General features: G+C 39.0%; 1 protein-coding gene across 12 annotated transcripts in view; it reads left to right on the top strand.

Moving 5' to 3' along the window:
- CEP170 (centrosomal protein 170) overlaps positions 1 to 25,612 on the top strand; it is a 181,111-nt gene that overhangs the window by 111,464 nt on the left and 44,035 nt on the right. For 11 of the 12 annotated variants that reach the window (XM_059715932.1, XM_059715908.1, XM_059715937.1 and 8 more), the window contains 2 exons: positions 9,650 to 9,799; positions 21,111 to 21,237. In XM_059715932.1, coding sequence (XP_059571915.1) covers positions 9,650 to 9,799; positions 21,111 to 21,237 — 277 coding nt within the window. The remainder of the gene's footprint in view (positions 1 to 9,649; positions 9,800 to 21,110; positions 21,238 to 25,612) is intronic. The other variant, XM_059715935.1, reaches the window with a different exon arrangement.

Here is a 25,612-nt window from a genome sequence, read left to right as displayed (position 1 = left end):
GGCCAGTCCACTTTTGACACCAGTGCCCACATCATTAATAAAGACATTAAAGAGAAAAGGTCCAAGGATGGAGCCTTGGGGGACACCACTGGTCACAGAATGCCATGATTATTCACTTCCATCAGCTCCCACTCTCTGGGTCCAATCTCAGAGCCAGTTCCCCAGCCATCAGACTGTGATGTAGCCAAGGCTGCAGCTGGCCAATTTTTCCATGAGGAGACCATGGGACACCAGATCAAAGGCTTTTTTAAAGTACAGGTATATAACATCAGTCTCTTCGGAGAATCAGTGATTTGGCCATAGACACAGCTTTAAATGTTTTTTCTATGTGCCTTAAGGTACCAGGTGCAGCTCGTGATGGTGGGGCAGATGGAGCATCCCTCAGGAATTCAGGGGGCCTCCCCACGTGCTCAGCGGCGAGCCCAGAAGTGGACCAGAAGTACTTCTGGTGCACTTTGAGGTCTGCTGCTGAGCGTGTGGGGGACCCCACCCCCAGCTCGGTGATCGGCAACAGGGAAACCCCCAGCATCTCCCCTGACCCAGGAGGCACCAGTTGCTGAGCCAGGGAGGGGTCCCCTGTGTGCTCCCTGGTGGACATGGAAGTGGACCAGAAGTGCTTCTGGTCTATTTCTGAGTCTGCTGCCAAGCACACTGGGGACCCCCTGTGCTTCCGTGGGAAGCTCCATCCGCCGCACCATCTCAGCATTCACGAGCCTCCTGGTTCCAGGTGGTATGTAAAAAACATTTAAAGCTGTGTCTATGTCCGAATCATAGAATCTTTCCAAATCTCTCTGAATCGATTCAGAAGGTTCCAATTCAATTTGGAGTGATTTAAAGCGTCACCTAATTCAATTTAGATTCAGAAATTTAGCCGCTGAATCAGGTTGAATCTCCGCCGAATTGAATCAGTGACTGAAGGTTCACACAGCCCTAATAACAAGGCCCTCTTTGTCTGCATGACTAGGGACAGATACTATACGTAAACCAGTTTAAGTGATCAGAAACTGATTGAAACCTGTAACAGAACAGATGTTCAGTGCACGGAAACCAGTTTGAAAATGGCTGAAACCGGTTTGAGATAAACCTGGTTGAATGTAGTATCAGACTTAACTGATTTGGGTCAAACCAGTTTATACAATGTCTGTCCCAGACTCCTTACTGGTTTAAAATAAACCAGACACCCACAGCATCCTGGCATGCTCTCTGGACTGGGCGGGGCTCTCTACTCCACAGCAGAGCTGGCCCCTCCCTTCTGCTCTCTGGCTGCAGCTCTGGCACAGACTGAGGGCTGTTCCCCGCCTCCTCCTCACCACTACCTGCTAAGCAGGAATTCCCCCCTCCTCTCTGCCTTGTGGAGAGGTATTTGTGTATTAGCTAACGGACCACATACTGGCTACGGTCCATGCTGAATCAACAGGTGGGACAACAGTTCCCTCTGTTGTTTTCTTAATGTGGTGATAAAAACTGAGGGGGTGATAAACACTGTTATTAATTCCCTGCTGGGCTAATCAGAGCATCCTGCTGGGGTCTGGTCACCCCCCCCCCCCCCCCCCAGCTCAGTACTGTGGAAGGGATGGGAGGGCTGCTCTAGCACCCCCGGCTTCTAGCCTGAGCCTCTGCAGGCATGTGCCTGCATATCTGACATGTCTGTGCAGTTACAAACCAGTTCAGCCTAGCCAGGTTAGACTAACCTGCAAAGATTGAATCATTTCAGGCTTTTTAAATGTCTGTCTCTAGCCCATGTGTGTATGCACACAAAATTGGCAGATACAATATTTATGATCTTTGCAATGAAATAAAATACTACAAAATTTCTGAACACCTATGTTTCTCCTATTGCAAAATTTTTATCAATCCTTGTAACAGTGGTGATTAACTGAAAAAATATCTTCTTTGCTTATTAAAAATATGGACGAATACAATAAAGTAAGATTTTAAGCGGTATACGGTGGTGCCCTGAGGGCAGAACACCTTTTGGAATCTTTCTGCATATTTGTAGATGAGTGACTGCCTTAAAACAATTAAGGAACTGGAAAATAACACAAGGACTAAGCCAAACATTTCTATCTTTAGAAAAATGGCTTTCAGGTCTTCTTGCTTTTCAGGCCCAACATCCTGGGGCTTAATTACTTTTTATCACTGCTTCAGTGATCCATGCCAGAAAAAGTATGCTTTAACCTCACGTGTCCTGGTTGTAGAACTACATATGGTTTATGAATGGTATGTTGAAAGTTAAGCAAGGATACTAAAACTTAGTAAATCATCTGAGCATGAATATAACTTGCTTTATTTTATTATTTTTATTTGAATTCTGTTTGCATTTTACTTGAAGCATTCACTCAGATTGAGCAACAAGTTCAAGGAATGAATGTCAAATCTGATTTTTTCACATATCTGGCAGACTTTCAACAATTAGTAAAATTGTTTTCAATTTTGAAGCCTGAAAAGGACTGGAGATTTCATTGCGACAAGCATGGGATGACTCGCCTTGAGCATCGGGTTTGACAAGATGACCTCCTAAGGTCCTTTCTAGCCCTTTTCTATGATTCTAAGCACAGAATTTATATGCAGTCATGGACATGTAGTTGGTTTTTTGGAAAATGAAAGAATATTAGACTTGGTAGGCTGGTATCTTTTGGTTTGCTTGCTTGAAGTTTTTTTAATTGTTTCTTCTAGTAAATGTTAAATTCATAGTTTTAACTTTTTTATGCTAGAGAATTTTGTGTTGTCTGGTTTTACATTCTGATTATGTAATCATACTGATTTATGGAGTTTGAAAATCTAAGAATACTTAGTGAGATAATTTGATAATGTGTAGGTGACCTGTTCCCCTGAGCTTAATTAGAAAGACCATATTGTTTTAAAATATTTAGGGTAACCGTTAAAAAGATCCATTGAAATCTGAGTTCCAGAAGCAGCTTAAATAAAATATGGGCCACAATATCTAAATAGGGAAATGGGATTTTTACTGTAGTATTTTGTGCTTTTTCTAAAAGGCAGAACATACTTGTTCTCATCATTTTCTTTTGTGATAGTGATTTTCACCTCTGTTAATGCTTTATCCTATAATCTCTTATGAATATGTGGGCTACCATCATTAGTGGAAATATCAGGAACTTAGTTTGGACCTGAAGTGGGCTCCTGGATTTTAATCTGAAAACTATTACACTCCACACCCACCATATTTCAGTCCTTTCTCACAGTCACTGAGGCCCCTAAAGTTGGTATCTTTACTTTTCTTTTCTCTGCATATCCAAGACATATCCAAATTGTCTTTTATATTTCTAAAACATAACCTATTATTATCTTTTCTGTTTGTACAGATAAAGGGCCGATGAAGGACTTCATAAATCTCATATATAAATTGCTGTAAACTTCTCTTGGTGATTGTAGACAATTTAATCTACTTTCCCCCAACTCCATATAAAACAGAACTAAGATACTTTACTTTTCCACCTTTTACCATCTCACATACTCTTTAAACTCATGCCACTCTCCCCATTTTCCTTTGCCTTAATTTATGCCTTTAATATGCTTTACAGCATTGCTGCCTACTTATTTACTGTTACCACTCCAGTCTCTTTAACTCAGTTGTATAAACCTTTAATTCCCATTTGTTCACTCTATCCACCAGTGCTTTCTCTCGTGACACTCCTTAGCCATTGAATGCCCTACTTGAACTAGATTCCTTTTCAAGACTAAGTTCTGCTTGGAGAGTCACTAATGAAGCCATGACAGTAGGCTCCATTAGCAGATCTAAACATGTGAGAGAGGGTTTGAAGCTTGTTTGTTTTTAAAGTGAGATTCTTAGCTTTTTCCTTCCCATTTTAGCCATTTCAGAACTCTGCAAACCAAAGCCAGTATTTTTGGGATGATCTTAGATCATATCACTTCCACGTGAAAAAGTAGAAGAGGAGCGTTGCTTAGCAGAGACTAGATTTAGATTGGACATTAGGAAGAACTTCTTCACAGTTCGAGTGGCCAAGGTCTGGAACGGGCTCCCGAGGGAGGCGGTGCTCTCCCCTACCCTGGGGGTCTTCAAGAGGAGGTTAGATGAGTATCTAGCTGGGGTCATCTAGACCCAGCACTCTTTCCTGCTTATGCAGGGGGTCGGACTTGATGATCTATTGAGGTCCCTTCCGACCCTAACATCTATGAATCTAGGATGCTATAGAAGACACCAAGTGTATCAAAAGCTCACTTATAGGCTGCAGTTGTGGTGCTACTTCTGTTGATTGGGGAGTGTGCCTTATGGCCACTGGAGGGAACAGTTTGACAGTATAATCAGAGTATATATACTCCAGTGCAGTGGTGTTCAACATGTGTCCCACAGGCTAGATTCAGCCTGTGGAGCTACGTCATGTGGCCTGTGGGGCTCCCCATGGGTCCAGAAATTTGTTTTTGGGGGAGCAGTAGCTGTTAATTGCATCTAGAGCCATGGCAATTAACACCACAAATTTCTGGCCCCATGTAGAGTTCTGTGGTCCAAATGACAGCCTTGTACACTGGTCAGGCTACAGCCAGATCCAGTGCTCAGGTTGTGCTGACTCACCAGACTGCACCTGTGGGCTAACCCTGCAAACAGGATCCAACCCATGGACTGACATCATGCCACTAATCCCACCTGTGGACTGGATAGCTTGAGCCTTATTGCTCTAGTACAGGAATTGTATTTAAAATAAAGGGGCTGCTTCATTTCAATTTTTTCGCACCTCTGGATCCTTCTATAGTCTTGCTGAAGTCGTATAACTGAACACACAACCTATGTTAGTGAAACCACTTATAAAATGGAAGTGATGCCTATATAGGCTTAATGTCTGTAAAGCAGGGGTGGGCAATTTATTTTGGGCGGAGGGCCACTTACCGAGTTTTGGCAAGCTGTTGAGGACCGAATGGGTAGCCATGCCCTTTGACAGGTGCCCCACACCCCCTGATAGCCATCTTGGGACCAGAAGTCCTGCCCCCTAACCCCTGATCTTTTCTACCAGTAGTTCCTCCCCTTGCGCCAGGAAGTACTCCTTTCAGCAAGGGGTTTTGCCATCTCAGAACCAGAAAAATACCAAATTATATTCTAAAAAGTGAACATTTACAGCATTCATTAATTTAATTAAAAAAAAATATTTTTGCACAATAACTTAAATGAAATCTTACACTTGTATATTTTGGGGTGTGGGTATAGGATTGTGGGGGGGGGTGGGAATGTGGGTGTGGATATGTAGGATGTGGGTGGGTATGGGGTTTGTGGGGGGAGGGTGGCTGGTGTGTGTGAGAGGGTGTGGGGGTCTGTGTGTATGGCAGTGTGAGAGGGTTGTGGGTGTATGTGTATAGTGGGCTGTGTGTGGGACTCACCCTACAAACACACATACACTTTGGCCCTGCCTGCACACAGACACACACACTGCCCCTGCCTGCACACACTCTGCCCATGCCTGGACATGCACAAGCACACTGCCCCTGCCTGCACATGCACACACACTGCCCCTGCCTGCACACACACGTGCACTCGCACACTGTCAGAGGCAACCCAGGCAGGGTGTGTGGCCTGGTGCAAATCAGCCTTGCACCCCTGGATGCAAGGAAGCCAGCAGCAGATGTGGCGGTGGGTGAGGTGCATGAAGCCAGTGGCAGCACAGAGTTGCCGCAGCCATTCCACCCAGCTCTGCCTGGCCCCCCAAAGTGCGGGGCCTGAGGCGGTCATCTTGATTCACAGCCCCCTAGGGACAGCCCTGCACACTGCCTCTGCCTACGTACATGCGCGCGCGCACACACTCTCTCTCTCTCTCTCTCTCCCCCACTGCCTGTGTGTATGAAATGGCTAGGGGTGGGAGGGGCTGGACTCCTGCCTCCTGCTGCTGGCTCCCCCTGGGTCTTACTGCCCCTGGCTTCTGTCACCTTTGACAGGAGGCCAGGAGCAGATAAATATTTTCTAAATTTTTTAGGAGTCCCGCGAGCCAGATAGAATTGTCTGGCAGGCCAGATCTGAGCCACGGGCCGTATTTTGCCTGACCGTGCTGTAAAGTATTACATATGTGATACAGTTCACCCAAATGTATGCACAACCTAACTAATTACAAAAGACCATTGTTGTCTGCAGAACTTTTAAATAGTTTTTTAATGTTTGCAGACTCAAACATACATTTGGGCTCCGGGTCCAGGATAGGGAGGTTTGGAAGGAAGACACCAGAAAAAAATTAAGTTAGCTAATTTTGTAAAATTTTGAGTGCAATCTCAACTTTTCGTTTGTTAATGTACCTCACAATCATTATGGGGTTTTTTTTTGCCTAAAAGAGGGAGACTGTGGACCATTAAGTTTGAGCAAGGAGATGAAGAAATGTTTAAGACTTACAATCTGAAGGGAGCTATGGTTTACTGCTGTAATTAGTTATATTATTATTCCCCTTATAAACCTTTTTTCAGTGAATAATTTTCTTTTGAAACATTCACCAGTGCCTAAGATATCTCAGGCTTGATTCTTGCTAAAAAGTATGGGTTTTTTTAATAAATTTGAGCAAAAATTGCTCAGTCATATAAATGCAAGGAGGGTGGAAGAAAAGCTTTTTTTCCATGAAAGAAAAAAGCATGTAATTTTTTTAACTGATTTTTCAGCCAAACAGCTGGGTGTGGAAGACTGAAATTTGGCATAGAAATGACCTTCCCGTAGAGGGCCTCTCTTGTGGGGCGGGGGTAGCAATTCAATTTTGAATTGACTAAGCAATGAACTGTTAAAATAAAAAGATGGTGATATCCAATATTAAGATGATTAAGAAACTTGTTTTCTCTGTGTAAACACAACCATTGTTGGGATTTTTTTAAAAAGAGAAAGCTCTGACCGAAAACCTGGCCTTCCATACTTAACTGCTGTTTAATTTTTTTCTTTTAATCTTTGTAAACATGTCACAACCAGTAGTACAATAGCATCATGTCCTTCCAGAGGAGACTTCTAGCCAAAATGCTGGCTAATAAATTGATTAAAAGCCAATTCTGTTCAAGGTTGCAAGAAAAAGAGCAAGTGTGAAATGAAAACTGTTCTTTCTATGTCAGCCTGTCGTCATCTTTTCCAGTAAATCAGCGCTGTCTGACTGCATGTGGCCCATGAGGGGTTAACGCTTGGCCTGAAGGATTCTGCCTGGCCACCATTCCTCCCTCTGCTCCTGCTGGTGCCGGGGTCTTTAAGCTCTTTCTCTCTCCTCCAGCTTCAGCATCCTGCCCCACTCCTATGGGGTGAGGCAGCACAGCCTGTGGTGACTTGGCGTTGGGACAGGCTGTCCATGTGGAAGGGGAAGGGCAGAGTAGCACATGGTGTGTCCCACAGCCACTCATAAGTTTGCTCGCCCTTCAGTGAATTGAGAGAGGAGCAAGAATATAGAAACAATCATTTTTCAATACCAGGGGCATCTGTATTGTAAATGTATTTTGCCTCTTACCTAATCCTGTAAATCATTCTTGAGCTAGATTGTATCCTTCCTCCTGTAAGGTCCATTCTTGTAAGATGGCAGCAGAAAATACCACTTAAAGGAGAGAAGTAACTTGATGCTTGTGTAGTGCAGGGCAAATGTGCTGCACAGCATTCTGTGTTTACTGAAAAAGAGTCTAGTATATGATCCTCCTCACTACTAGAGTACTAGCCCCCAAATATATGAGACACTAGAGCTGTGTCCAGCCTTTACTATTTGTGTTGAAGGGATATTAGTGGAAACATTAGGCTATGGGTTTATTATACATCTTTTCACTATATGAAAAGAGAGGAAGATATTCTTTGCATCTTATCTTCAGCCCTTGTAGAATGAAGCAGAACTGGATTTCAGCTTAGTGTACCCAATATTTCCCTAACAGGAAAGGCCTGATGACAAGACTATATAACTTCAATAAAGCTTCAAATCCATGAGAGTAATGCTGCCGGGGACAGGGAGTGTGGTGTGAAGGGGTTAAAGAACTTTGCAACATCAGTAAAGATATTTATTTTCATAGTCAGTAAATAATCTGCTAATAGTAATTTGTGTGTACAAAATGCTCCTGCAGTTCTGATTTAAATGTAAATGTTAGAAGAACTTAGGTGTCCATGTGAATAAAGTGAGAGAATAAAGAGCCACCTATGTAAGAGTAAACTAAAAGTGGGAGGAGGGGCTGGATGATAGGTGGCAAGGAAGCGCATAATCCAACCATCACACTTGTCAAAGATGGAAAGAGAAAGGGAACTAGATGTTATCTTGATTATGGGGACATGAGAGATGTACTGCAATTTTAAAAAGCTCTTGCAAGAGATTAATTATGCTTAGATAAAGTGTAATACTGTCATTTGAAATTGTAGGTGTGTTCTACATGCAAATGGTAGTATCAGCTGGCAAAGAGGCTTTGTACCAGAAAAGCTTGCAAAACAGGTTTTTTGTTCTCAAGTATTGGAAAATGCACAATTATTAGTTTGTATCAACATGTAGATAGTCAATTTCTGTATAGATGGTAACTTTCTATAATTAGACCTTAAATGGGAATTATTTTTTTAAGGAAGAAAAATGTCCTTTTAAATATTACAGGCCTCAGTGAGAAAGTGTTATGGACTATGGGCCTCTAGTGGTGAATTATATAACTTTGGTATTTGGAATTAGATAGCTTTGGTATTTTTTAAATGTGTTCAGAATTTTGGTAAGCAATGTCTCCTCCTTCATAATTTTGGTAATTAACATGTCCTCCTTCCTTTATTAGTACTGAACAAAGGGTTGTCAAAGACCCAGAGGCACCAATCAATGGAAAATACTGCAGTTAGAAAAATATCTTCTTCTATGTTGTGCATATTTTCTTTGGGGCTTTTTTTGTCATTAGTGATTTTTTTTTAAATAAAACTGATAGTTGTTTAGATGGTTCCCTATTTCGCTTGCATTCCTTCCATGATAAAGCAATCTTCTGACATAAATTAATCTCAGCAGCAAGTTTTAATGATTCACAGTACCTGTAGTAATAACAAAAATAGTACTGGTACATGTAAAATTTCTCTAAACAGAATTTTCTCCTCTGTCTTGTCAACCTTTAAAAAAAAAAAGTATTAATTTCCCAAACCCTAAAAATTTCTTTTTTTTTTTTTAATTTAGAGCCCTCTATAAACTACATGGAAAATTGAGTAGTAACTTTAAGTTGATAATCGTTCTTGTTTCTGTCAACTAAATTACATTCCATTAACATTTTGTTAAAACATATTTAACATTTTCTTATGTAAGCAATTGCTGTAGTTGCTGCATCAGTGTGAGGAGAAGTGGTTGATATAAACATCACTGGGGAGGTGTTCTAAAAGATGTGGTCTACCTTAATGACTTTGAGAGTGCTTGGTTTGTAACAAGTAGTAACTCTTCTAAAAATAAAAACAACAAAAACATTAAGTATTACTTTAATTAGAATATACTTAAATATACTATTTAGCAAATACAATCATGTATATTTCTTGATATTGCATAATGTCTGAGGCCTAAAAGTACATTTATAAGAATAAGTACCCAAAAATAAACTTCTGGAAATGTTTTTGATTTGCTACTGAATTGTGGAATTAATTTAGATGTCAGATAACTTAATTTACCAGCATTGACGCCTCCATCCATCAAAATTGAATGCTGTATCAGAAAGACATTGGATTAATCCGAGTAACAATGTGTTTCATTTCCAGGTATTTGGAGTGGATGACAGCCAGGATTATAATAGGCCTGTTGTCAACGAGAACCAGAAAGATTTAGTAAAAGATTGGGCTATAAATTCTGCTACAGTAGTACTGGAAGAAAAAAGACCACTGAGTACAACTGGATTTCTTGACACAGAGGTAGAATTTAATTTTTGATGGTCTTCTTTTTTCTTCCAATAAGAGAGAGCACTAGTAATTGACCATTAAGTGTTAAACAGTTAGCATATGAGGTTTTACCTTCAAAGCATTAGTTCTGACATATAAACATTTTGCTTTATTTTAACTCTTACAGTTTAAGAAAAATTCTTCCATTAGAACTAGAAAAGTTAAATTATGAAGGTATTAAGCTACCTTTCTGCTTGCACTCGTATGCATGTACAGAAATGTAGCGTGAGCTCCATTGCAGTATTACATTTGTTGGTATGGGGGCCCCAGACTGCATTCCTCAGAGCTGAAATAATGAAACTGATTAACTAAATATAAGATCTTGAAATTAAAAAATTGTCTGTACATCTGACTTGTGATATAAAACCACCAAAGTATGTAGGAAGCTTGTAATCGAGAGTCCCAAATAGGTAAATACATTTGGCAGGGTTGAGGGAGGAAGGAGCAGTGGGACAGGAATATAGATGGCTGTCTTTAGAGTTGGAGTTTATTAATTGATGCCCTGCTCCTAAAGAGACAGTGAAGCTTCATACCTGGGATGCAGTGCGGTTTAGCCAAATTAAGCTTAGAGGAAGACTTGTGCTTTAAGGCTGTTTATGACAGTCTGGAAAAGTGCAGGATCAGGGGGGACCTGGTGGCTACCTATAAGTACACAAGGGGTGTTCATCAGGATCTGGGAGAAGGTCTGTTCACCAGAGTGCCCCAAGGAAAAACAAGGACCAACGGTCATAAACTGCTACAAGACTGTTTTCGGCTGGACATAAAAAAAAAAAAAAAAATGTCTTTACTGTCTGAGCCCCCAAGACCTGAAATAGACTCCCTCCAGACGTGGTGCAGGCACCTACTCTGGACTTATTCAAGAAACACTTGGATACTTATCTTGCTGAGGTCCTTTGACCCTAGCTGACTTCCTGCCCCTGGGGCAGAGGGCTGGACATGATGATCTTTGAGGTCCCTTCCAGCCCTAACGTCTATGACATCTAAATCTATGAATCTCAGTATAAGTACATGATAAGTGTTGGTCCTACCTCTGGCTGTTCCTAGCAGGCATTCAGATACCATAATAATGGATGAAATGTAATAACTTGAATAAAATATAGAATAGAATAGGATTGAGGTAGAATGAGTTTCAATACCAACAAAAGGATACCACATCTACTTTTAATTTTGTTAGCAAATCTTATAGTCCTGCAAATAAGTTGGTACAAGCTTAATATAATCTTGAGCGCATCAAGATCTTGAAGTGTGATTAGTTTTTTAGCAGTAAGTGGCTCAGCACCTAATCAACCCTGCCACTTTTTTTCATAGCTAAGGTTTTTTGTTGGGATGATATTTTAGCTATTGTGAAATATTGATGTTGACATCTAATGTGGATAAAATATATTTTAAAATATCTGCTGTGAAAATAATGTTTTCATTTATGTGAGAAGTCAAAACAGATAAATCGCTGCATTTTTTCCCTACTTTACTTTTGGTTGTAAACCTACTTCCTTATTCTCTTACTTTTCTGTTCCCATCTCCTGCAGATCTCTGTTCCCTTATTGTCCTCTCTGCATTGTAATACTACTAAAAGAGTAGAATTTTTTTTGTATTTTTAATAGTATGTACAACAAAATATTCACATTTGCTATATTTTATGTGTACATACACAGATTAAGTCTACACCTGTGATCAGTGTATGCTGAACTTAACTGAATGAGATGCTGCAGAAGAGTTGTTTTTTGACTTCACACTCTCAGAGCTATTTGTATCCCCTCCCATCCCCAACATAGTTTGGAATAGCTTTAGGGGTGCTCCAGTGCATGTTGGCTGGCACTACTGATGTGATCCAGTCTTATCCTCTCTTACTGTCAGTGGGCCTAACATGCCACTCAATTGGAGTAACCAATAGGGGCTAGCTATTCCAGATTTGAGGTTTAAGTTGCTTTCTTCCTACTGTGGTATTAAAGCTTTGGAAAAATCGGAATGGAGTCTTTTTTTTTTTACAAAGTACTGTTTGGCAGTACTAACAAGCTTGCTGAGTTTAAGAGATATAGTGGTGTCTCACTTCTCAGTTTCTGAGGCTGATTCATGTTGTTTCAAGACACAAGGGGAGATGTAAAGGAAAGTGCAAAGCTCTCAGTAGGCAAAGGACACAAGTACGTGCTGTAAGAGATATTTGAGTATGCTAAGAAGGATGAGTGTACATGTAGGGAGAAAATATGAATGGGGTTTGAAAAGGAGTTATTGACAATTTTGAAAGTAGAAGACCCAAATATATATGGAAGAAAAAGTGAAGTCAGTTCAGATTCAGGAAGAAACATGTTCATAGTAGCAAGATAGGAAAATAACTGTATTTAATACCTTTTTGGGTCAACTGGAGAGAGGGTTGTATCAGTTAATGTATTGAAAAAATAGTATTTAAACTGAAACTTGCTGGAAGTGGGCGGAGGTGGGGAAATTAGTTTGAGTGAGTATTGAGGAGGCAAGGACCAGGATTGGAAGGTAGAAAGAAAGAAAAAAGGGGGTTATATTGTCAGAGACTGTAAGTCTGAGTATTTGGAAGGATCAAGGTGGTATCAGCAATGACAAATTACATGGAAGAATGTTTGGGTAGAAAGGTAATTTTAGACTATAGAGCTCTACATGAGATGCTGCTGTGCAGTTGTTACTGCACAATTTATTTAGTACTTGTATTAGCAAGCGCTAAATAAACGTGCAGTAACTGGAGTTACTGAGTAGTAGCACTGGCAAATCTCTTTTAGGTTACGCTACTGCACAGTAACCTAATAATACTGTGCAGTAGCGTATTAGAACTGTCCATGCTGTGACGCGCTACTTGCAGAGTCAGCATCTCATGTAGACGTGCCTTAGTCATTTAAAGTATTTTTGAAAAATGCATAAAAAAGATGACCCATACATCCAAATGAGGGACTGAGATTTGCCCTAGTCATTGAAGAGATTAGCAGTACTGTTTTTTGGCTCTGCAAAAGCCTGGTGCTTCTGGCCAAAATCGAGGGAGATGACATAAAACACAGACAAATAAATAAAAATCTTGGATTATTTCTTTGTATACTTTGATTTCTTTTCTTAAACTATTTATAGATTAGACAATAATTGTTGAATAAGTTAATCATGAGCTCAGAGATTTATTTCAGTCATTCAGTTAAAAAAATAAATGAAACAATACAATTTTACAAAAAAGGCCACTTACCACCAGAGGTCACCATGAAAGTTGTTTCACATTTAGAGCGGTAAGAGTGGAGTGACTAACAAGATAAATCTTTATCCATTTGATTATTGTGAATACTTTGAGCTTGGGAGGTAAAGATTTATCTTTTCCATATGCAGTTTCATTGTAATTTTCAGCAGATAATGTGATTGGTTCAGGCAGTTTTTAATTTTTTACTTGACTTCATTAGGATAAAAACTCAAGTTTGTATCCACTTTTTTTTTAAACTGTATACAGCAAAAGCTGTGTTAACCACCACTTTATTAGCCAGAAAACTCTAACTGGCATTTGAGGGACACAGCAAAAGCGAGACCGGAAGTACTACTTCCGGGTTTCGCCGCTGCTGTGAGCAGAGTTCTTGCCACTTCTTCAGCCCTCTGAGCGGGGCAAAGTAGCCTGCACAGGGTCCCCCTTCCTGTCCCCCGGCACACGGACGCCGGGGAGTGCACCAGACGGTGCACATTTGATTAACTGGAATATTTGACTAACCGGTATCCCCCATTCCCAGGGGATGCTGGATAACAGAGCTTTTACTGTAGTTCTCTTTTACTTGTCTAATTCTCTCTCTCCCTCTACAAGTGGAACCAGGTTTAATACTGCGCCTTCAGGTTCATGTCACAGTTTTGATAATGTTATGGTCCTGTGCTGCTTTTAATGCTGATGTTTACTTTTTGTGCTCATTAAAAAAAAAAAAGAAAGCTTGTAGGCAAACCTTAGAATAAGTTAGCTACATTCATTCAGTATAAATATTTGGTGTATTGTATCTGTCTTAGACAAAACTGATGAATTGCCATGTTTTGTTTTGTTTTTTACAGGATTTATTTTTATCATTTACACTTAGACTTACTGACTCTTATAATGTGTACCTGAGCAAATTTTTTATTCAACCCCACTACTTCAAAAGAAACTACAACCCAGAATTTTCAGGTGGATAGTTATTTTTAGTTGCTTTATTTTTTAAGTGTTTTTTTCCTCTTTTCTAGAGTTCACAGTGCTAGAGTGGTTGTAGATGTTCTTGTGTTCCATAATAGTTTTTCAGACTTGTATTTTTTAAAACCTGAGGTAAATGACTGAGTATCTATAATAAACCACAGGTGTTCTTATCATTTCCTTTTTTCTGAAGATATGCTGCTCCCAAGTGGAATTTGGAGGTAAAAGTCGCAACGGGTGCATCTACATGAGATGCTAGAAGTGCAGTAGACTAATTTTACTGCCCATTAGCATAGCATAGTGAAAACCATGCTAATATGCAGTAGAATAAGTCTACTGCTTATCAGCGCCAGTAAAAAACATGCGCCAGTGCTACTGTACAGTAGCGCAGATTACGGTTCATGTAGTACCTGTTATTACGAGTACTAAACTTAATGCGCCGTAATTATGGTGTATTATTGCATGTGTACACGTGCCCAGTGAGGGATTTACTTAGTACTCTCATTCATTATGGGGTGTTGTATATGTGAAAGGAGTGAATAAAGAAAACTGGGTCAATCTATAGATGGTTTAAAAAGCTGATGCCTTCAATCTAAACCTCTCCTTTTGAAACTCAAACTAAGAAAGATTTGAAAATGTTCATGAAATCTTGTATGCTACTTAAAAGATGTCTCTTTGGTGAGATGGAAGTCTTTGAAAGGCTTTTGGTATGACTTACATGGAGGGGGGAGTTTAGTATTTTTAACTAGTATGTAATTTCTGTTTTTTATTAACTTATGCTGTTGGGTATGTTTCACTTAACCATAATGCTATACATAACTAGGGGAGGCAAGTGGGGCACCTGCCCCAGGTGCTGACTTAGAGGGAGTGCCCAAATGCTTCTCCCAGGAGTCTTTATTGAGAAGCTGGGCAGCCCTGTGCCCAGTAGTATATGAGGTGGGAGGGGCTAAGTAGAATGGCCTTCCCCCCAACACCTGGGATTTTTGCCGTGGGAAGTACAGCTCCTTACCCAGTTGTTTTTCTGGAAGAGAGAGAGTTGAGTGATCAAGGCACCAGGGGTGGCCTCCATGGAGTCCATCCCAGAGGAGCTGCACCTCCCTGAAAGGTGGTGAGGATGCCTGCAGCAGTAGCTGCCACTAGAGTGCAGAGAAAGCAGGGCAAGTAAGTTTCCCCACTCCCTGGATCCTGCTTACTCTGCCCCTGCTCTCCAGTGGTCAGCACTTTGCCCAGGGTGCTGCAGGAGCTCACTATACAACTGGTACTATATATTAGCTTTGAAAATAAAACTCTTCTGAAAACTTACTTTTATAATAACAGATTTCCAAAAACTTAAAGAGAAACAAAGTTGTCTCATGTGACTTCATTCGCAGCTCACAAGACAACTTTAACCCTGACTGTGGCTTAAACAGTAGAGTTTGTTGTGGGGGGGAGGGTTCTGAAAGTAAACTACCAGGTTCCTTTGTACTTAATGTTTGGGTCTGCAGAAGCTGACTATAATACCCTGTTCCTCAAAAAATTGAAGTTGCAATTTCTAGTACAGACAATCTAATCAAATTCCATAAGTGTACATGGCATAAACTTAACTACAAAGAACTGTCTCTACAAATTCTTCACCAGCTGTTAATGGTTATGGTAGACCAGGAGTTCTACACTGTGTTTTGGCTGAAGCATAAATGATGGTGGACAGAGGAGAATGGAGAAGATACATTTTGGGATAAACCAAAGAGAAAGATGTGTTAGAAAATTTCTCCAATTAGCACTTCTGTAACTTCTGTTATATGAGCAGCTGGAGAAGTACATGCAACTTGGTATTTTCTTCTGTTCTGTTGCGTTCGGCAATACATACAGTTCATTGAAACAAAAAACTCATAATTTTCTGTTGTGAATTGACATGTGTAACATTTTCTTTCTAAAAAAAATAATTCAAATGGCTGCAGTTAATCAAGTGTTTTAGATGAAAGATCAAGCTGATATTTTCCCTACTTTCCATATTTATAGGATAGTTTCATGAGTGAGATGTAGGCCATTTTTGCACTCATTTGTCATTTACAGAACAGGGGAAATCTAGTACCCTGAATTCAAATTTTGTCAAATAATTGAACTAGTGATTTTGGTTTTTTAAATGTATGCATTTCTAAATGTGTCATCTATACACACATTTTAATTATTTGGAATTTAAAATAGTTGATATATATAGAGTAGAGATGACCCTAGGAATTTTATTGACATAAAGAACATAAGTTTCTTTTACATTGGTAGAAACTCACCCAGTAGTCTTTGACTTTTGTTATTATTCTGTCTGTTCGTCTATATGTAGTGATTTTTAGTTCAACTCCAAGAGGAAAAATGCCACAATCTCAAGATAACCACCACCCTGCACCCTAGTCAGAACTCAAACAGAAGTTGCCAAAAATTGAATGAACAATAGAGATGTCTCAATCTCTTGGTTTTAGTCTCCTTTTCTCATGTGTGTGCACAACGCATGCACTCTTGCTCTCACTCTCTTTCTCTCAATCTGTGGTTATCACTGCTGCCTAATTAGAATTGTACTTTGTGATACATTTCATGTACATTTTTAACCTTTGTAGCTATCATGTTAAAGACTAGTCTGACTGAAAACACCAATTGTGTATGTGCATGTGAAAGAGAGAGAAAGACATGGATTTTACTGTATAGTATATTAAATAATAGCATTATATTGGCATATTTAGAAATCTCTTCTAGGTAAAGCTTAAAAATGATTCACATGGAGCATAAAACCATGACCTGTGTGCAAGTTTAGTTGTTGATTAGAGATCTGTATGATGTAAATAAAAGCTATTCAAAGATAGCTTCTGCCTAGAAGAGTGTTGTATTTTTTTGTGTTTTGTGATCTTCTTTCCAGGTCCAACATGAGTGTGAAATTTGTCACTAATTCCTTAAGTCAGTAACCCTAGTGGTTCAAAAGCAATCCTGGCTTAATTCAGTTGAGGACCTGAATTAAGAGGTCCTCAACTTCCTTTTCCTGGCTAAGATAAAAACAGTTCAGTCCTTCACTTGATACATTAAATTATATTACCAGCCTTTAAAGAGAAGCTTAATTGTAACTTATACAGCCAGGTGTCTAAACTTGCTTCATGTTAACTATGAAATTCTGTTCCAAATAGCCTGATTTTCAAAAAATTATACTTATAACATTACAAATATTTCATTCATTATATACTAGTCTTCCTGTCAGGGGCAGATTTAACATTTTCCTAGAGAAAAAGGGCCTTTGAGCTAATCTCTACTTTCTTGTTTTCCTGAAATCTGTTGGTTAAGGCTTTTGCCGATCTGCCTTCAACAGTTCCCTTTAACTTAAGGAATGTAAAAACTTGGCTTCACCTAGGCACAGAGATGTAGGCTTTTTGGAAAAATTTTCAATGCCCTAAATAGAGCGTGATCTGATTTAGCATGTTTATTTGGCTTATATTTAGTATACCCAACTAAAAATGTCCCCCCATGGTAATTTTATGTCCCAATAGCCACAAGTATTTGAAGTGAAATATTTTATTAGGAAAAAAATTAAATACAGCACACTTAATGTGGTTTAAATGTTATATTCAAACAAATTAAAAGCTTTATGTAGAAATAAATTCTTATTGGAATACTTGTAAAAATGTAAAGACAGTACACAATAGCATGTACTTCCCTTACATTACTTGTTTAAATTTCAGTGCCTTTGTTTTTTTTCCTTAAAACTGTTGACACACTAATTTTAGTACACCCACAGAACTGTGTATGATATGCCGTAGTTATCCACTCATCTACTTCCACATTGTTTAACTCTCTTCCATTGAGGTCACTGCGTCACCTCCAGTTTTACTGTCACTATTTGTAGAATCACTTGCACTACTTATTAGTGCCATTTCAGAATCAGATAGAGGCAAATCTGATTCAGAACTACTTGAACCACATTCTCTTTCGCTGAACGATGGTTTTACCAATGAGTCTATGGGCAAGGGCAACCTATCATCGCACTGCATCTCCTTCCCTAATTGTGCTTCTGACTGATTCTCCAGAAGCAAGAGATTTTGAGAAATAGAAACAAGCTTAGCGGTGCATTCATTTGTTAGTCTGTTTCTCTTTTTTGTCTTGATTGACCTGAAAGCCTTCGAGTTCAATTCACAAGAAGCTGCTGTTGGTGGAAAGCTTAGGATCCTTAGAGCAATCCTGGGCAACAGTTGGGTGTTACAGTATCCCTTCCACCATGTAAGAGGAGACATATTCACTGCTGCCTGTCAAATGATGTCTTTGCTCCAAAGTTTTTCTTTTGCGCGGTACTCAGTAATGTCGGTCATTATGGCTATTTTGTCAATGTTGGGGACATTCTTAGCTACTTCCATAATTGTATCAAGAGCAGTAGATAATTCATCATCTTATAACTGTTGACCCCTATGTTGAGAATCCAAAAGGTTTGCTGCCAGATGAACTGGCTGACAGCAAAACTCAGATCACTTAGTAAACACTTGTTTTACTACTTCTTTTTGGATAGAAGTGAAGAAGGCAAAAGGTCAATTAGATTTTTATTCAGTTGTCTGAACATCTCTGGAATATTGGAAAGGCTTGGTGCATCTCCTTCAAGTTTTTTGATAGCCACTGAAACTGGTAGTAGCAAATTGAATGCTCCTTGAACTCAAACCCAGAACACAGCATTGTCAAGAATCTGCTGCCAAATGTTTCACATGAAGAATCTGGGATACTGCATCATCTATTAAAGTACACTGCAAACAGTTCTTTGTGCACAGCAAACTATGTAAACTTTGTAGTCGAACCCCATCTAGTTTCTCCTGGCAATAAAAGTGCACTTTCCTTCCCCTGCTTCTCTTTCTGTAATTTCTTCAAAGACTGATTAGCACCATGATGAGCATTGAATAACTTCACAATTGCTTTGCAGTTTGCCAATATTGTCTTCATTTTATTCACACTTACTATGTCCTTTGCCAGAAGATTCAACCTATGAGCAAGACAGCCAGGTACTATTAAATGAGGATACGTTGCCTTTAATATTTGCCATGCAGCTCTCATGTTACTTGCATTATCAGTTACAAGGGCTTGCACCCTGGAGAGACCTGCACTTTCAATCTCTTCACTCAGTAATTTGGCTGTGTATTCACCTGTATGATGAGAAGATTTCGTAGGAATTGCTTTCAGGAATATTGGTTCAGCAGTTGCTAACATACTGTTCAATAAAGGATTTACTTCTATATCAGTCCATCCATTTAGCATCAGAGTCAGTGATCCTGTTTGACAAATCCTTTGAATAGCCATTGTTTGCACTCTGTTATACTCTTTATCTAAGAGAGACTGTGATGAGCAATAATGTGACAGTAACTTACACAATGGGCAAATTAGTTTGTAGTGATCCTTCCAGTATTGATTTTTCAGTTATGGAGAGAGGTGTACCACTTGCAAATATAGCCCGAGCTACTGCCTCATCTGCTTTTTCTTGATTTTCTTTTGGCATTTTGTCCACACAGCTTGATGAAAAGCTTTACTGTTTTGAACAGCTACTCATGGTGAATCGCATATCTGGTGACAGTGATCTTGAAAGCGAGGATCCTGCTGCTTCTTCCTCCACACTTGGCAGCTCAACATTTTCATTTTCCAATTTTTCATAATCTACTATATCACTTGAGCTACCAAGTTCCTGCAACAAACAGGGGAAAAGATTTTTATTTTAGCCAATTCTAGTCTGGCCTCATCCATCAGAAGGAGAAGCAGCAGGGAGCTTGCTTCCCCCCTCCCTGCCAGAAAGAACACTCTGCTGCTCAACTTGCTGCTCAGTTGCCCTGGGACTGCTGAGCCAAAAGGAAGTATAGTCTGGCATCTGCCATTGGCCAGAGAACTAAGCTCATTCTGCTGGGTTGAAATAGTTATCTATTATGTAATTTAAAAAATATATGTTGTTAAGCCTAAACCACTTTGGATGCTTAGTGCAAGCGGAAAAGCAGGATACAAATATTTTAAATAAATAAATAATAGTCCAGAGTTGCATTAACAACTTTTAAAATGATAATGTTTTAAAACAGTATAGATGCTAGTCTGTACTGTGTGTTGTTTTACATATCCATTTGTTTACTTATTTACTTACTTACTTCCTGAAGTAAACTTTTCTCAGATGGTGTCGTTCCACCACTTCATTGTATTAGCTTTCTGTACATGGCTTGTACTCTTTCAGGACAGTTTCTGCATGTTATTAAATGTTTCTTCATTCTTGTTGTATTGTTAGCATACTCCTGCCTGCAATATTTACAACTACCAACTTTCTTCCTTCCTTCAGGGGAAGGAATGAATGCCACACACTAGTTTTTTTTCTGATTGGGCATTATTATGACTACTTCAAACCAAAAGCACTAAAAAACTCATAGATCTGATGCAAACACCTCCAACTTCCCCAACTCAAGAAAAGAAATGAGATGCTGCTCTATGTGTTTGCTGAACTGAAAGTGAAACAAAAATTAAGCACAGTTTTAGTTTTGCTTTCACTTGCAGTCTGAAATTAAATAAGAATTTTAGTTTTGTTTTTTATTTGACCTGCACAGCCAATTAGGTGAATTCATACCTTGATTTTTGGTTTGGATTATTATGCGAGTGTATTTACCCTCCTGTTTACAACTCAATAAACCGTATATATACTTTCTCACACACTTCCTAGGGATAATCACCTGTAAAACATTAATTACAACTTTGAAACTGCCAAGCTGGTCTAATGTTGGATTGGCATCCATTCATTGTTACTAATGAATTTTATGAAACAATTAATTTTTAGAAATGGAAAATTTCCCATGGAAAACTAAAGCACTGGAAAATTTTCCACCCCACATCTCTGCATAGGCATATTCTCTGTTCACATACTTTCCGTTTATAAGTTCACTTCAGTCAGATATCACTGCTTAGCCCATTGTGCCTCTGTGTAGAGTCCAAAGAACAGAGTTCAGTGTTGTTTTAACATTCTCTAAAATGTATTGAAGTAAGTTCTTTAAATATCTGCACTGTCCTGTCACCCTTAAAATACCTAAATTAATATTAATAGCATTTTAATATGCTAGTTTAATCCCTTTTTATCAAATATCTTTAATCAATATCTGATTTTTCTCTTCCTGTTTTGTTTTCTTTCCACAGGAAAGCTGTACTGCATCTGGAAATAAACGATGGGTATCACAGTGGGCTAGTTTGGCTGCTAATCATACACGACATGACCAGGATGACTTGAGGTTGGAGCCATCTGCATCTGGTCCTTTAGAAAACGGTACCATAAGTAGTTCTTATTGTCATCTTACTTTTGTAGTTTTTTTTATGGAAAGGGAAAAGGAGGTGGAAGTCTTGGTGACAGAATTAAATGAAGTAGGTCACATATAACTGTCAGTCAAAAGTCAAGTCTTAAACCTTACTCAATTATATATTACTTTCATGTTTTATTATAATGACAATAAAACTAAGTCTAACATTTATATAAAAAATAAAAAATTGGTAGATATCCAAGAAAGATAGAAATATAGACATACATTTAAGTTTGTATGGATTGATTTGTCAAATTCTTTTTAACAGTACCATATTTCTTGCATTTGAGAGTTGAGTCCACTGTTATTTAAAGGCTTTCTTGTTGCACATTAAGCTAGAAATCATCCTCGATCATGAATTTAAATTTCTTACTTTAACAATTGCACATATTGTAGCTGTTTGTCTTGAAGTATTGTTATAAAATAGGCTGGGGACAACAGAAGGATATAATCTTACTGAGTACTCCCAGTAACGAAATCAATCCACTATTAACTGAACACAAATTGTATAGCTGTGACTGCTTTAGGATTATGCCTGTATTGCAGTACTGGCATATTGTCTTGTTCATAAAAGCTTTTGCTGCTTAAGCTTAAGAAATAAATGTAATAAATTTTGGAAGATGCACTTCCCAGAATCCATAGCTTTCTGTATTCACACTATGAGGGATGAAGGGGCAGTGTCCCAGAAGTGTTTTCTTTCGGGTTAATTTAGGAGCATTTTTTACTTCAAAACCAGCTGACTAAAACTCTTACCATCTATGCAAAGTTAAAACTTCCCTAATCTGAAAGAACTACAGCGGAGTATTAGAGATATTGAATGTAGCATTCCACAAGATACAGTACCAGCAACTAGCATATTTGCAAAGGACTGTATTCAGACGGCTGTTCCGAAAAATGGTAAGTAATATGAATACTTCTTTCTAATTTTACTTCTAATTTTACTATAGCTTTTTTATTAATATCTCTTTTAGAAATGTCTAAATATGTCTTCTCTCTTTGTTCTAGCTGCAGATTTTTCTTCCAAGAATGTTGGAAGATGTTGCAGTTCCAGGGTTTGCTGTATGTACCTTTAGCTTCTCACTCTGTCTCTCTGTGGACAGACTTTCCAAGTGACAGGTCTACACATGTAATTCTCTCCAGGTGGAATCCTGGGTACTCAGCATACTATAAGCTACTACATACTTGTTCAGCAACTACATTTGTAGCAGTACATGGATTTGGCACCTCTTTAGGTTTTCTTCTGGAGCTTCCTATCAGTATAAAAATACATTGATACAAATTGGTATTTACATATCCACAGGAACAAAACAAATAGAAGAAAGTAGCTAAAACAACAGAATGTTGGTACACATTATGTTTGCTAAATCTTAGCCTTTATTTGTAAGTTTTTAATAGTCTACTTTGTCTTTATAATCCATTGGCATTGGGATTTGAGGAGAAGTATTGAAACTTGCTATTAGTGTATCACTTCTGTGGCAAGTGGCATGTTATCTATTTCAAAGAGAAGCAAGGATTTCTTAGGATGATCTCTTTTATTGGACCAACTCTATAGGTGGGATAGAGCTAGACAGACTTTTGAATGCAAGACATGTGTTTCAAAGTTGTTGTTTGTTTGTCCTTGGGCACCTGAATCTTGCTTTATGATCACCTCATGTGAGTCAAAGGCAGGGGTAAATTCACTTGAAGACTAGGAATTCCTGTAGCCAAAACTACTGTCTTTGGGTGCTTGCAGACCAAAACTAATGAAGACCTATTCAACTCTTTGTTATATTTTTAACCAGCAACGTAATTTTGAGTGATGTATAAGTTTTAATAAAGATACTTTTCATGTTCTTTATACAAGCCTTAACCTTGCAATAAACTGTATGGTGCTCTTTATTACAATGAGGCCTATTGTACTGATATAACTTTATATATGATTTGGAGACATTGAAGGAAGAAAGTGTTTCAATGGAACTCAGTTCTGTAGCTGAACAAACAGCTCTACTCCTATTATTTTGATAGGTGGAGGAAAAAAAGGAAGTGAAAATTATATTTTCCCAAGAATCTCTTCCAAAAAGAAGCTGTTACTCCCACTGATACGTGAGTCTGTTGGGGCTATGGTGTAATGAGAGGCTGCAGGTGAAGGGAATTTGTAAAACTTAAGTTAATAAAACAGTGAAGCAAGTTCTGAAGTGTTTTGAGTTTTTTATTAATTTCACATTACAACCTGAGATTTCAGTTATTTGTTCTTATTGCCATATCAGTAATCAGTTGGAGGCAAGTGAGGCAATTGCATCATCAGGAACCTCTCTCCTCCATCTTGGCATTAGGGTCTCAGAAAGCAGGGATATTAAACAAGGAATAGGGATTGGACATAAGGATAAAGACTCCATGGATGTCTTTTTTAAAGCCCAGTGAGCTAAGGTGAAGTTTGGAAACATTACATTGGGGATTTGTCTAGAGGAGTACTCAGGGTGTCATGTTTGTTTTTCAGTTATGACTCTATCCAGCTCTGTGTCAGGATCCCAGGCACTGGGGAAGGAGACACTATTTAAAAGTCACTTGAAAGGCTGAAAAGGTTCTGCATATATGATGTATACAGACAGTGCAGATTGTCACAGTGGCTCTTGGATGCAGGCTCTATCAACCCTTAAATTTGTCCCACAGGAGGCAAGTAGGTAAATGGCTCCTACAATTCCATCTTAAAGTATATATGGAAGTATCCTGCTACATTATGGCCTGCTTCATCACATTGACCATTTTTTGTTTTTTTCATGTACATTTTTCTGAAAAAGAACACTACTGAAAGAAAACAAAATGAACACTTTCCTTCTCACCAATGTAGCTTTGAGGATGATTCTGGTTTTTACATGCCAACTCCCCCTCTCCACATCACCATGATCTAAATAGATATTAGTGTTAGTTTACCTTAGATAGTTAGTTTACCTAATTATAGTTAGCTGTTAACTAATAACTTTTTTGAGCATTGTTATGGTTGGGGCACTCTTAGTAGTGCCTTTATGCAAGTTTTTCCTACTGGAGCTTTAGGATGGCAGATTCTAAATCTTGGATTTAATTATTCCTCCTCTTGAAAGTTGGCAATTCCTGTCAACAGTGGAAAGACTAGATGCTTTTTTGGTTAGGGTATTTTGAAGGTGCCATATGCAAATCCTTTCCAAAGAGAATTCAGCTGATACTGAAACTGCATCATCTCATATGAGCATAGCACTGAATGCTTCAACACTGGTTTCAACCACTTCAGAGCCATTCAGTGCTATCACAGTCTAACATGTCAAACTTTAGCCCAGGGAGTTGCAATTCCATTTGTGTTGATATTGAAGATGCTGGATTTTCCTGTGAAACTTTTTGGACTAAATGCCTATTGCTTGGTTGCCTGTGATTGCAGGGGACTGGACTTGCTGACCCAGGTGGGCCTTCCAGTCCTGTGCTCTTCCAGTCCTATACAGAACAACCTTCAGTTTTGGATCTCCCTTACTTTCAGGTACTCATCAATATCCATCTCTCCCTGAAATTGCTGTTACTCATGTTCTACAGCCCAGTTCTCTTGTTCCAACCTTTACAACTATAATCCTCTTAATTCCTCAGGATTGCAGTGTAGATGATTCCTCTGCTCATTTCCCAATTTCCCTTTTTTCTGCATGTATTATGTGAAAGAAAATCTAGTTCATTGGAAGCTAGCCATCATAAGAATTATGATGGTCTTGTGTCCTTATTTTTGGAGCCCCCACTTCCTATTGGTGTGATGTATGTGGATGGTCGTATTGGAACAAAATTAACTGCGGCTTATCGATCTAGTCCCTTCTTTGTCTTCTTCAGAAACAGTCTCTTTCTTTTTGAAGCAAGAGGGAGGAGGGTGTCATTAGTCTGGAATTCAGTAACTTCTGGGCTAGAGAAAATATTTAAAATGATTGTTCCTTATAGTGTCACTCTGTACCTACTCCACTCTGAATAACCTCTGGCAACAAGAAGCATGGTCATATTCTGCTTCAGGGCTTTTGGTGATCCCTAGTAGAGGCCAAGATGGATTTTTTTTCTCCTCTAGATTGCTTCCTGGGAAGAAAAGGAGGAGGGGTTGGCTTTACTCTGGGATGCATCGTTAAGGCTGGAGGTTTGTGGTCTTCTGGCCCCATATGTCTATCAATTGAGCCAGGTAAAACAGAAGAGTGGAAGCAGATGGGAAGATGGTTTGGCAACTGCCAGTCCTTCTGGATCGTGGTGTATGTTTGAGAGGTCACCAAGATCTTTGACACATGTGCCTAAGTGGGAGTATGGAGGAGTGAAGGTTGCCTATACTTTCCATCCCTGCTTTAAGCCATTGAGACAGAATCCAAAGACCAGATG

Source organism: Alligator mississippiensis, chromosome 1 (assembly GCF_030867095.1).
Source record: "Alligator mississippiensis isolate rAllMis1 chromosome 1, rAllMis1, whole genome shotgun sequence".
In the NCBI taxonomy this organism is placed as follows: domain Eukaryota; kingdom Metazoa; phylum Chordata; order Crocodylia; family Alligatoridae; genus Alligator; species Alligator mississippiensis.
Note: the sequence above shows the minus strand (reverse complement) of the source record. Positions and strands in the feature narration are given on the sequence as shown.